Source organism: Etheostoma spectabile, chromosome 9 (genome assembly GCF_008692095.1).
Source record: "Etheostoma spectabile isolate EspeVRDwgs_2016 chromosome 9, UIUC_Espe_1.0, whole genome shotgun sequence".
Lineage (NCBI taxonomy): Eukaryota > Metazoa > Chordata > Actinopteri > Perciformes > Percidae > Etheostoma > Etheostoma spectabile.
This window is the reverse complement of record NC_045741.1, coordinates 14,061,903-14,075,907: the sequence shown is the minus strand read 5'-3', so window position 1 is coordinate 14,075,907 and position 14,005 is coordinate 14,061,903. Positions and strand designations below refer to the sequence as shown.

Here is a 14,005-nt window from a genome sequence, read left to right as displayed (position 1 = left end):
GTCGCAAAAACCATCAAGCGCTACAACAAAACTGGCTCACATGAGGAAGGAAAGGAAGACCAAGAGTCACCTCTGCTGCTGAGGATAACTGTGTTCAAACTTTTGGCCTGTGTATATATATATATATGTATATATATATATAGAGGCCTCCTACTAGTCTGGACCTAAATCATTTAAACCTTTAATAACTCACCACTACCCACAATATAAAGCCACCAGATAACCATGGGGTGAATCATAGTTTCAACTCTGTTTTAGTTCTGAACTGTGATCTAATCAGTGTAAAAGTAATAATAAACTGAAGCCTCATTATCCCTCTCTACAATAAGCAACTGCCATATGAATATATGAGTGTGAGAGCAGTTGCCATTCATTCTCTACACTTTTGTTTAGGTGTAGTTAAATGTTAAAGAGGTTGAGTAAAACCACCTGCTTCACTCATCATGAAACTTATTTATGTCGACAGCTATGAGTTAAGCAACCTAAGAGCATTATGTCTGCACAGGATCAGAAAACACATCTGGACTGAGCATCTGATATTTCTGTGTTTTGGAAAAGTGGTCTGGAAGACATTAGAGGTAATCCCTCAGCCCGGCCTCTGACACCTCTCGACTTACTGATTGTGCCCCTTGACCCTGAGTGACCCTGCAGCTCACTCATTTCTCTCTTCTTGCAGCACGTAGGCTGTGACCGAGTCCTCGGCTCAGATGTACGTGAGGACCGCTGCCGGATATGTGGGGGTGACGGGAGCAGGTGTATGTCTGCGGAGGGACTCTTCAATGACTCGCTGCCTGAAGGAGGTACAGAACTAAAACACGCAAGCATCTCATACATTTCCTGTAAGACCTGGGGGGGGGTGAGATTTGGGATAATCTCTGCTTTCCTAATGATCAGGTAATGTTAATGTGAGGCATTTAACTTAAGATGTTGTCCCAAAAATGTGCACATGCAACATTTGGATTCTGATACTCTGGACTGTAAATGCCTCTTGGAAAGTTGACTAATGTGAGTTAGGATACCTCAGACATTCAAAATGAATCACATAATTGTCTGTTGACGTGCAAACTCTGTTTACAGCAGCCTACTGTTGATATTTATTCAAGCCAACAAAACTACTCGAAGCTGCAGGAGAATCATTTATTTCAGCACGTGTTGGACTCGGATACATTTTGTGTATATTCAACAGTTTATAGTAAATGTAGCCCAGAATTAAAGTTGGGGTTACATATAGTAACAGTTTCTAGTCTTACCCATCATTTTGTCTACATTAAGCAGCTTCTTCGTGACCACAGGGGACACAATTTTTATTTGTGTTATATTACAATCAATTTCTGCGTAGTCTTATTGGAAGGCCTTGTTACATCAGATATAATTAGGTATTATTTGCATACAAAGGAAACAATATATTATGTCTACTAATTACGTGACATGAAGGGGAAGCATATACATAGAGAAAAGTATATGGCCCTGAATAAACCCTTAATGTTCACGGCAAGTACATCTTGTAGACGAGGAAAGAAAGCTACCAAGTTTAACAACAGAAAAATGCCTGCCACACGTTTGGGTCTATAAATAAAAGTTCCACATATCTTTGAGAAAAAGAGAATAACTCCCTGAAAACTCTTAGCACTGAGGAGGCTCAAATACATATATACATACCATATGCTATATATATATCTCCATCTACCACCCAGGGACACGTGGCAGACAGATTTAGGTGAGGTCTGACCAGTGTGGCTTGAGGTCCTGCTGCTTTTGGATCCATTCTGGGTTACATTTCTCCCTGCAAAACCAATTTCAGAGCTCTCACCCAACTGTCAACACCACTCACCCTCTTCCAGGATTCCTCAGAAGGGACGCACCCTGAGCAGGCAGCTATGTTTTTCACCACAGTGACCAGGCCAGCCTGAAAACCCCAGTTGAGGTATCAACTACCCTCAAAATATCCGACATTATCGTTGGCCTAAAGAAATCCGTTAGTAAAACTGAAGTTGAATTGTAGGTTGTTTAGTTGTGTGTTGTGAGATCTCGGTACGGTATCCACTCTCAGTGATATTTTGAAAATCGTGCTCCAGGGATTTAGAATTGGACTTCCATAAAGGTTGGGGGAATTGCAAAAGACCAATTAAAAGAATTGTCAAAAGTGATGAAGCAGAGATTTAGATTTTCTTGCTGTTTTTTGATATTTCCTAGTATGGGTCACACTACAAAAGAAAGAAATGCTGGCTCCTAGTAAATACAACTAGTGCGTGGTAAAGGCTCATGTCTTTCTAACTCCACGCCTGCGGTTTGTAATGTAAGCTTCTTGTTAAAAATGTGTCTCCAAGCCTATCACATCATCATCAGAATAATTTTGTAACGTTTCAAAAATAGTTTCGAAACCTCCCACCAGGGACACAGAAGACATTGTGCATCAGATAGTGTAGTGACAAATCAACTGACCTTAAAACCTAAAAACAATGGAGTACTCCTTTAATGAGCTGCAGTCCCAGCATGCATTGCAGTAGTTGGGCACCACCAGTGCAAGCAATAAATTATGTAAAATTTTAGAGTTAATACTTTTTCCAACTTACGATATGCATTTTTTGTTTTAGCACCAAAATATGGACACAAGTGTGCAGCCATTGAATATCACACTCATATGTGATCGTTAAATACCTAATTCCATGACCATACTTATTTATATACTGCTATAACTGCTTCTGGGAAGGTTTTCTACAAGACTTTGGAACTTGCTGCAGGGATTTGTTCCCATTCGGCTGCAAGATAGTGAGGCCTGGCTCAAATCAGGGTTCAAGGTATTATAAAGTACTACTGTCCACATACTTTTTGCCATATAATGAGGATTTCCCAAATGCTTTTTTGCCAATTAAAACCTAAGTAAACTGAGTTAATTTGAGTTAAAAGTCTAAACTCAGTTGACTTAGTCACAGCTACAATACCACATGTCTTGTCTCTAACCAAACAGAGGCCGGGATTGTAGGTTTATTCTGGACACAGAACGATTCATGAATGGCAGAATCACTTAGCCGTGTCTTTAACAAGCTTACGATTCTTCTGAAGTTCTAAAGCCTTTAGTCAGCGCTTCTCGATTTTGTTTAAGTGATTTAATCATGGTCTGAACATACCTTGTTAAACAGGGGGGAAATGACATAAATGACTAATGGAGTTCCTTACATCCCAGAAAAGTGAAAGCTGAGTTGTTTTTTTTTTTTAAATGCTGTTATTCAATCATTGCTCTGTGCTCTCATCTTAAATGCAATAATGTCCTTTAAAGTCTATTTCTATCTGCCCAGCCTGTGCATCTGGTAGACGGTGAGGGGTTACTTAAGGTTTACACAGGTTTGTGAATGTTACCAGAAGTTTACACTTGTCTCACACATTTGCCAAGAACCTCAAACTCTGTCCCTCTAATGTTCAAAGCTTCCATCTAGAAGACCAGAGCAGGGTCAGTCCCACCTCACACAGCTCCACATGGAGGTCACGAGCCAAACCTCTCCTTTCCTCTTGTGGTCAAAGCGCTTTTTCTATTCCTTCTTCCTCTAATGAAGCTGGAGTTATTTACAGGGCTGCAGTGGCTGAGCTGAGTTGCTTTTTCTTGGGACTTTTCCTGTCTGCAATCCAGTCCGATCTTCATCCTCCCACTCCTTCTGCTCAATCATCTCACCTCTCGTATGTTTTATGTAAATCTTCAAACACAATGTGGAAAGATCTCTTTCTCTTGTTTGCTGTGTCATTTGGTCACTGTTTTGTTTTTTGGGTTTGTTGCTGCTCAAGATTGGGGTCTGACAATGAGCAGAGGAGAGAAACACAAGGGGAGAGGGAGGTGTTGGAAGTAGAAAAAGGACCAGGGAACAGATGGTCCAGTTGAACAGAATATGCTGCGGCCGACAAAAGGCACGTCTGTCTGAGCCAGTATTTACTAGGAAAATGGCTTTGTTTTCAGGTGAAGTTCGGAGGTGGAATTTCTATGGGATCACATTGCTCAGAAATAAATGACAACTTAGTGTTCTTTATTACAAAATATTTAGTTTGGTCAACTCCACTTGAGAAAAACTTGCTTGTTACTTGTTACTATTACTCAAAAATGTTGTCAGATAATATTATCATCTTTATCACACAGTATATCTAACCAATGGAGGCAGAGGGGAGAGAGATGATGGTGCTGATATAAATGTTAATGCTAAAGTAAATGCCAAGCCAAACCACAATTAAATGTTAAAAGTTTAGTTGCAGTCCAGTGATTTTAAAGTTCATTGATAGTCAAGTTCAAATTCAAGTTTGAGGACCAAAAACTACAACATCAGTCCACTTTTTGTTCATTAATTGATAACAAATTGTGGTGTGAAAGTTTACTTTTAAAGCTGCAATGTGCCATCTCACTTATCCTGATATTTCAGCCCCACAAACCATATATATATATATACTGTATAGATAACGGAGGTGAGATGAGTGTAAAACAAAAGAGGACAAGAGACCAAAACAGATGGCAGGAATATAGAGAAAAAGAGAGGAGAAACCGGCTCTTGGCGGAGTTCACGCTCTCTAGCAAAGAGCTGAGTAGCTGAGGCCGGCCGCCCAGGAATGCAGCTGGAATCTGAAGCCTCTGCTTGGTCCATCGGCATCCCACAGAGCTAAACACAGAGCTAAACACTACTTACTACTTTTTTGACTTTGTGTGTCTCAGGTTATGAAGAAGTGGTCAAAATTCCTAAAGGATCAGTGTTCATCCACATACAAGAGCTCAACATATCCCTCAACTACCTGGGTGAGATTATATTCAAGCTGATGTTGAGTGTAACTGCCTGTCAACGTAAATAGTTAAATAAAAACAGGAAGCACAAAGCTGTTGATGTACTAACTGGTGGTGTTTTTTGTTTTGTTTTTATAAGAGAAGATACAACTTTATCCCAAGGGAAGTTGCATTTGTAACATTAGTGTATTTATTTTTTCCTTCTACTCTACTGTTCTCCTTCTACGTTCCTCTCTTTATGCTCTGTGTCCCAGTGCTGAAGAGTAAAGGGGACCAGTACTTTATCAATGGGAAGCTGACCATTGACACGCCACGCAGGTTTGATGTTGCAGGTACCACCTTCCACTACAGGCGGCCCACCGACGGACCAGAAACTCTTGAAGCTCTGGGGCCAACAAACATAACCTTAACTGTCATGGTAAGAATGGAAAGAAATATTTCCAAAGAAAAAGGAAAGAAAAATCCTGCACACACTTGTCACCACTGCATTGCTATCTTTGGTCGGTCAACGTTTCGGTCAGGGACCTTTCTCAAGACACAAATGCACATTTGGAAATGGATCTTTGGGGGAATTAATTCCCTGCATCAAAATGGAGACAAAGCAAGTGGTGTACGTGTTGATGTTTTACTCAGAGTTGGAAAGAAAGCCAAAAACACGTCTTTAATAAACATGTCAACAAAAGTTACATCATCATGTCGTGTTAAATGTTTGGGTTGTATGTTTAGGTGCTTGTGCGGGAGGAGAACCCAGGGATCCACTATCGCTTCAACCCCCCACTCAACAAGGAACCTCTGATGGGCTTTGCCTGGCACTACAACTCCTGGTCACGCTGCTCAGCTCTCTGCGCTGGAGGTATACACACACACACACACACACACACACAGGAGGACGTTGCATTGACATACATTCATTTCCTGGAGACTATCCGTGAGCTTTAACACTACTACATGCCTAACCTCAATGCTATGATGTGGTTGTGTGATAATGTATGTTCCTGCATCGTGATTGAACCTTCTCACTTGGGGCAGATGTCACACAAAGTTTAAGGATTAAATTACTTTAAACGTCTATTTGGTAAACTTTTGTCATTGGACTAGAGTGTTTGTGGAGTCCATGTTCAGGCGTTTGAGCAGATATTACACATAGCCAATCTCCGTTTTCCTTTCTGGCCTGTGTGAGTTAATGATCCATGTTGCTTTACCTGATAAGGGCAAATTTTCTCCTCTGAGAAATAAATCCACTTTCAAATTCACTTGGCATAGTATGGAGAGGAGGATCTGAACATTTAGAGAGGTAGTAAAAAAAAAAAAGCAAAAAAAGGGGATTTTATTAAATAATTTTAGACATGGAGCCATTAGGTTGAATCCTTCGTTGATGTTTTTCAGCATGTGTAAAATGCAGCAGCAGTTTATCAGCTCGGGACATTGTTAGAATTTTGTGAGTGTCTCGCTGCAGCTCTAGAAGGACTTTAATGCCGCGTTCAGACAGCCTGCGGCAGCCGTCCGATGTTCATTTTGAAGGGTGTTAGTATGTTTAGGCTACGTCACAGTGGGGACACTAAAAGAAACACAGCCGGCCTGCGGCAAAAAGTTTAGTTTCAAACACTTTGAGGGTAAAAAACTAAACTCAAGTTTGTGTAATAGCTTAATGTTTCCTGCAACAGCAAAGCACTCTCTTTGTCTCACTTGTCTCTTTTCTTCCTCTCCTGTGAAATAAAGTTGCCTTCAAGTGCGATTTGTAAACGATCTGAAGGAAAAAAGGAATTGTGAAACATTAAGTCTACTTGTGCTTTGTTGGGTTGGTTTAAGAACACAACAGCCACATTACACAAATGGGCCATGTTATTGACACTCCCCCCAGTGCACAACCCTTGCGGCAAATCACTGGATCAATTTTTTGGGTTTAAATGCCTCGTAAGTCAGCACCTAAAATGTTATCACCTTGTTATAGTTGACAGTTTTACATCATCAACAAGAAAACCCTGGCACTACACAAAAGCATTTAAAATCATAGATACAGCAGATATACAGTACTATTTTGTGCGTAATTTTTATGTTGTGTACATAAACTTAGTAAGATATGTCTATGATACGCCTGTTTTATGTGGCCAGCGGCAACAGATGAAAATGTGCATTTTATTTACTGGCTCATTTACAGAGCTTTTGTTTTGATGTTCAAATGAACATAATATAAGAATATATGAAAATTAGATCAGTAAATACCAGACATTGTTTCTCCCCATTTTTGTGATGCTCATTGCTGAACGTTAGTTGCTCATTTCGGGGATACAACATTTATTGGAACTGCCAGTTAACTGCAAAATATGATGAAAAAAACGTGAACTCCTAAATGTCTTTTTTTGAAAATGTTGTGATGTGGGTGCCTGGGTAGCCTACGTGGTAGAGTGTGGGTCCATGTAAAGAGGCTTAGTCCTTGACATAGTGGCCGCAGGTTCCATCTCGACCTGCGGCCCTTTGCTGCATGTCATTCCCCTTCTCTCTCCCATTTCAACTCTAAGCCATCCTGTCGGAAATAAAGGCCTGAAATTCCCCCCAAAAATCTTTACAAATAAATAAAAATATTGCTATGAATGAATTATTAATGTTCTTTTTGTATGTTTGTCTCGTGTTATTTCAACTGCGGTCAGGTGTGCAGACACAGCAGGTGGTGTGTAGGAAGCAGGCAGATCATTCAGTCGTCTACAACCACTTCTGTGACAAGAAAAACAAACCCAAAGAGAAGAGGAGAACCTGCAATACTGAGCCGTGCTCTCCGTCGTGAGTAGTCTCTTTTTGATAAGATTTTCTTCGTATGGAATACAAAAGACAAATGTTTTATCCTAATTCAGGTTTCGAGGCATTGGATTGTCAGATTTCTGTATATTCTGTATAATTAATCTTTAGGCACATTCACATTTATTCATTACAAATTGTTATCTTTATTAAAATTAAACACTTTTTTGTTCACTTGTGTGTGTATTTTAACTGTAATTAAAAATAAAAACTAACTTTTCTATTCCTACCTGTAATTCCTGTTTGTACAGTATGATGTCCACACTATATTATGTAATGCAAACAATAAAAAGGCCCCTCTCTGCTGCTAGCTGGTGGACAGGAGAATGGTCAGAGTGCAGTCGCAGCTGTAACGGCGGCCTGCGGACACGGGAGGTGTTATGTAAAAGGAGGATCTCTTTGACGGAGGAGAAGGTCCTGGACGACTCAGCATGTACAACCCAACGCCCTTCCCCCACTGAGCCCTGCAGCAACCAAAGCTGCCCCCCTGAATGGCTGGCCCTGGACTGGTCCGAGGTAGGCAGACTTCAGAGGTCTCTCATGTTGCATCTAGTTTCTGTTTTTAGTAAACTCAGCTGAATTTGAACCTATACATTGTACAGAATTGCTTACAGATGGAGCACTAGCTTATTTTCCACTTGAACCTAAGAAACCCAAACATCTGCCAGGAGAAAGTAGGAGAACTTAAACTATGGAATACACAATAGGGGCACAGAGCAGACAAATGCATCACTCTAAAAGTGTTGTTGAAGTCATGAATACATATTGTTACACTTGTCAGATGGGAACCTTTAATTCTGACCCGTATTTTGAATGTCTTCTATGTCCTTGCAGACATGTAAACTGTACTTTAAGGACTTTTTAACACGGGCCTGAAAACTTAATCTTCTCAAATCCCACTTTGTTTCTGCATCTAAACTCTGTTTTCACAGTCAAAGTTAAATGGCCTCAGAAGCGCTGCAGTGTACACTACAGCTATTCTCTGACGTCTTGTCTAATGTAGCAATGGCACACTCACAAGAGGAATTATGTCCAGCTGTTTAAGGGAACTAAGCCGGCTCTTGACTTTCCTATACGGCTGCTGCCCCCTGTTGAGTGGATTAAGAAGATTTCTTTTTGCATGCTTATGACCGCAGTGACCCCCTGCTGCACCCTCCCATCGCTTTCATCTCCCTGCCCCGCTTGATGTTTTTTCTCTGTCCTGCTTTTTCTCTTGTTCTGTCTGCAGTGTACGCCCAGCTGTGGTCCTGGCTACAGGCACCGTGTGGTCTTGTGTAAGAGCGGGGAGAGTGGTGACAACCTACCAGAGTCCAAGTGCCCTAAACATGGCCGGCCCACCTCCAGGGTACGCTGTAACCTGCAGCGCTGCCCTCCCCCTCAGTGGGTGACGGGTCCCTGGGGAGAGGTACTATAGGCTTTTGGTTTATTTTTGTTCCTCTTCCTGGTAGTACTGGGACTTTATACAACTCAGTGTCTGTTTTGTTCTTAGTGTTCTGCCAAGTGTGGTCTGGGTCAGGAGATGCGTTCGGTGCAGTGTCTGACCCCCTCCCGCCAGCCGTCCAATGAGTGTCTTGAACATCAGCGGCCAGCAGGCATGCAGCAGTGCAAGAGCAAATGTGACCTCAATCTGCCCATCAGTACAGACAACCCTGAAGGTAAGAGGTCAAATCATGGCTCCTCTTCATATGTCACAGAAAGAACATTATAGAACCATTTCCCACTAAGAGTTTGAAATGGAACAAGAAGTCATGCTTATTGTGAATACAATTTTAAAATCCACAGTTTTGTTAAACAAATTGATTTTAAATTTCAGTTAATTTCAATTATCATGAACTGGATGTCATCAAACTTGAAAATGTCTCACTTAAAATGAGGTAAAAGGTAAAAGTCTGCGCTGCCAATGGAGCTTGTGAAAGCTGTCTTTGTAATCAGATATCGGTGATTAATCCGGTAGTTGGCCTTTTCTCGTTGTTTACAGTTGACATACATTTTTTTAATTTACAAGTGAATATTTTTATAAATTTGTAACCCAACTCCAATGGACTTATTATTCTCTATTGTGTATGTACGCATACAGAATAATACAACTTTTTTATTGCATTGCATTAAATTTAATATACAAAATGTGGCATATCTGATATTCTCAATTATCAAGTTAATTAATTAATTAATTAATTAATCATTTAATCCACAGGCCAAATGCCGGGAGGATTTATGTCATTCCATACAAGTCGTATAAGTCTGAACAATAAAGGTGCATAAAAATGATAATATTCTTGTTTTTTTTTATTGAAATCCTGTTCAGTTTCTAAAAAGGTCATTGTAATGCATTGATCAGGCTGCTTCATGTCTGTCTTTCCTGCAGAGTGTAAAGATGTGAACACTGTGGCCTACTGCCCCCTGGTGCTTAGGTTCAAGTTCTGCAGCAGGCCATATTTCAGACAAATGTGCTGCAAGACCTGCCAGGGCCACTGACCTGACACCGTGAAGCTCACAGCGTCCGCTCTCTGGTTCCTGTACACACTCACAGTAAGCCTGAAACCCTCCCACTGAGCCTTGTAACAGCAGCCCTCACACTACCTCTATCAGAGGGGTGAGAGATTGAGCTGGAATGCTGTCGGACTGACACCTGGTCCTGTTACTGTTAAAGAGGGACCATTTTTCCAGCCAGGATCCAGCACAAACCAGACGCCTCTCCGGGCCAAGCTGGACCATAACAGCCTGAGCTGAGTTCTACATTCCACTGGAGGGAGGGCTGCAGAAACCTGGAGAGACAGAGAGAGGGAGAGAGGAACTTCCCTCCATTGCCTGTCTTTCTAATGATCCCTTTGTTGTAATATTTTGGTGCTACTTCATTTCTCTTTGGCTGCAGGGCTGGTCGCAGTACTCTCTTAAACCTGTATGTTAACAGGTGATATTTGTTTAGTTACGAATTTAAAAAATCCACTTTGTAAAACAAATGATATGCCAGATATCTTCGCCCATGAAGAGGAATATCTCATGCTATAAAATGAAAGATTTGTTTCTATGTTATCTAATAGTTACTTGACCACATTGTTTCTATGCCATTGCTTTGTTCTGTATCAACATATTTGTCAATTCCTCGCTGTTATTCAGCTGAAGTATGAGCAGAGTTTGATTTGCACACAGTGTCAGCAGTCAGAGGTCTTGTGTGTCTTACGTTTGTTTTGATTTGACTTGATGTCTCTATGGAAGCTATAAATGTCTCACTGCAGTGAACCTGCCTTAGTCTTGCCATTTCGGTTAGTTTGCTTAAATGCTATCACCTCTACAGTAAAACAGAGCTTCAAGACACATGGAGACACTTAGTGATGTGAGCATAGCCAGTGCTGACTAACCAGGACATTTTTAGATAATAGGATTGCTTTTTGTGGCTGTGGCAGCTTGGCTCAGTGTCATTATCTGAAAATCCCTCAGCACAGGGCCTTTTTTTGTGTTTTTTTTTGGGGGGGGGGGGTCACATGTTACCACTCAATCTACAGTGCTAGTAACTTTTACTATGACTGGAAACACTGAGCACAGTGAGACACAGTTGAGTCAGCTCTCCCAGCAGAAGTAGGGCCAGTGAGGGGGAGTGAAGACACCTGATCATACTGCTTTCAAACAGCATTTTATAGTAAGAGTACTAATCTGAGGATGGATTTACACACCCATAAAATATCTAATTTCTTTGTGGCACAGATCTGATGTATTCATGGCTGTTGGAAACCATCGTTAAGTCTGCTGTGATCATTTGAACTAATCTGCCTGTGTGATAAGAGCTGATTTTGTTTGACCATGTAGGGGCAGTAGAAACAAGTTGTTGAGTTGTTGCAACATTCATTTGGAGTCATGTTTGTGTCCACCGGATGAATATAAGTCAATATTCACTCTCTTTGAGCTCTGTTTTGGTCTCTACTAACTCCTGTTATCTGTCTCTTTAGCTGCTAAATGCTCCACTATGTTCACCTACTATTCTATGGTTGCTGTTTGCTGCAAAGCAGGTAGTGTACAGTGATTTTTCTTAGAGCATTTTCATTGAAAACAGCTGCCTGCTGCAGCTGAAAATGACTCAATGAGAGTGAACCAAAAACTGTAAAGTTGTAGGCTGAACAGCTAAACAATTAGAAACTTACTATAACACACCATAAAGTCAAGGGGAGCTGCAAATTTAGGTGATAATTCTCTTCAAGTTCATCACTATGAGGAACCCCTTTCACATTATCATTTCATTCATTGGTATTATAAAAACAATTGACTATAGTTGCTTTAAGGAATCAACACAGTCAGCGTAAAGCTGTGTGCTGAATTCTCAAAAAGCCCAAAACCGCTGTGCAAACCAATGTCAGCTATTGCCCTAAAGATAGTGATGGGATATGTCACCTTAAAGGTCACAGATTTCCATTCATCGTACAGGAAACGTGCATTTGTGTAGCGCTGATTTCATTGAAGATTTTTTTAATGACACCGATTTTAAAAATTGCAGTTTCAGCTGTTTCTCAATCCTAAATAGCCTCAGAGAATCAACAGATCAGTCATCACTGTGACGTCCACTGTGTTCTGTTGTAGCCGGTGTCTTCACAAACGTTCACCCTGAACACCGCTGAAAGTAGCTCTGTTTAACACTACATGTCACATCATTTCATTGTAAAGAGACAAAGCTACAGTTTGTCTTTATGGGGATAAGCTGCAATGCTGTTTTGTTTTGTTTTATTGTGGTGCTTTGGTTTGGATTGGTGCTATTAGTTCACTGTTGTTGTAAATGTTGTCATTTTAACAAATGTGCTTTTAATTATTCAGAAATGAATTTGAGCCTGTTGTAACAATACCAATCTGCAGAGCAGGACCCATCTCCCACCAGCCATCCTCTTTGGATTCCTTTGTTCATTTCTATCAGAATGTAAGCTTTTTAATGTACACTCCCTGACCTGGTTAATATGGCCAGTAGTGCCTCAAAATCACCATCCAAATTTTAGAATTATGTCAAATACCATAGCAAATTCTGAAGGGGCACTGTACATATATTGGCCTTTCCCAGTGCTCTTAACATCTTAACAATTTTCGGATTATAAAAATTATTTATTTGGGCAGCATAAACAAATATTTAGGTTTTGGGAACGCCTTAACAAATGTTCAGTACTCAGATAGTGTGTAGGGTCTCAAACAGACTGCTAATCCATCCACGTGGGGCATAGAAACGTTATTTAAAGTTTTTGTGCAGTGTATGCCATCAGTGTTCAGCTAACTTCACTCCTGCAATTTTTCCTGATTGAACATGTTGAAACACTTTTTGTATCATTTATCAGTTGCACATAAAGTTTCAGAAAATAGTTCTTGTTTTAGTGTCTGAAAAACATTTTATTTTCTCTATATCTACCTGTGCCTATAATAAAGGTTCACACTGAGAAGTGAGCCTGTTTTATCTGAGTAAATAAGAGGGACAGTACCGGTAATTGTTGTTTTGTTTTGTCACATGATAATTATAACATGACATGTACTGTATGTTGTTCAATATACTATAGAAATTGAATCTGTTTGTCCCCCATGTACATCTTTTTAAAAGGAAATATTAAGTTGATTAAACATGATGCATTGTTGATTCTAAGAAACAGGATTTTGTCATTTATTCTTTTCTGTCCTCAACTTACTTGTGCTAAAATAACGCACTTCAGCATCCAGACAGAGGTTGAGATCATCGCTGATCTATTTCTGGATGCGACAGTAGCAGGAACTTCTTCTTTTTGTCTAAACGAGGCTCTGAGACATCTCTCGTCAATCAGACTTTGATGACAAAAACTGGACAGTTGGTATGCGTGGATACTGTGTGTGTACATGTATATTTGAGTGTGTACCTTTAATGTTTTTAGCTTTATGCTCTATTCTACCCTCCTTACATGTACTGTCTTCATCTCAAGTCAAACACTATTTCATATGCTTGACAAAAACATAAATATGACAAAACAAAGATATTCAACCAAAATCTTGTTACAACAACGACTTGTATTTATATGTACAAGAGTTATACTCCAAGAAACCTCATGTTTAAATTAAGCATCCCAAAAAGCAGCCTTAAAAGACTGTTCTTATCGTACAGTATGTACTTGAAAACTCTCGCTCAAAATTACATGAAACAGCAAAAACAACACAGTTTGACATCACCAACACACACAGACACACACACACACACACACACACACACACACACTTGTCATCTCAGTGTACCCTCCACCTATGTGTGAACCTGCATCAGTTATTATGGGTGTTTGAAGCACTGCAGCCTTTCTGATGACACTAACCACAGCCTGGGTGGAGCCGGCAACTCTCAACTGAAACACCATCATTTGGCAACGGATTGAAGATAATTATCACTGTGCAGTTGTTAATGCCATCAAAATATTGTCTGTTGCCAGCAAGATGAATTGGTTTGACTAATTGTGCGGTTAAACCTTTATATCTGCT

The 14,005-nt window shown here is 40.3% G+C and overlaps 1 protein-coding gene across 2 annotated transcripts in view; it reads left to right on the top strand.

Moving 5' to 3' along the window:
* The window catches only part of adamts10 (ADAM metallopeptidase with thrombospondin type 1 motif, 10), a 49,595-nt gene extending 36,461 nt beyond the window's left edge, over positions 1-13,134 (top strand). The window contains exons 18-27 of one of the 2 annotated variants that reach the window (XM_032524884.1): positions 677-800; positions 4,688-4,768; positions 5,008-5,171; positions 5,480-5,606; positions 7,402-7,531; positions 7,858-8,062; positions 8,775-8,951; positions 9,036-9,201; positions 9,741-9,800; positions 9,912-13,134. In XM_032524884.1, coding sequence (XP_032380775.1) covers positions 677-800; positions 4,688-4,768; positions 5,008-5,171; positions 5,480-5,606; positions 7,402-7,531; positions 7,858-8,062; positions 8,775-8,951; positions 9,036-9,201; positions 9,741-9,800; positions 9,912-10,021 — 1,344 coding nt within the window. In that variant the 3' untranslated portion in view covers positions 10,022-13,134. The remainder of the gene's footprint in view (positions 1-676; positions 801-4,687; positions 4,769-5,007; positions 5,172-5,479; positions 5,607-7,401; positions 7,532-7,857; positions 8,063-8,774; positions 8,952-9,035; positions 9,202-9,740; positions 9,801-9,911) is intronic. The other variant, XM_032524885.1, reaches the window with a different exon arrangement.
* The last annotated feature ends 871 nt before the right edge of the window (positions 13,135-14,005 follow it).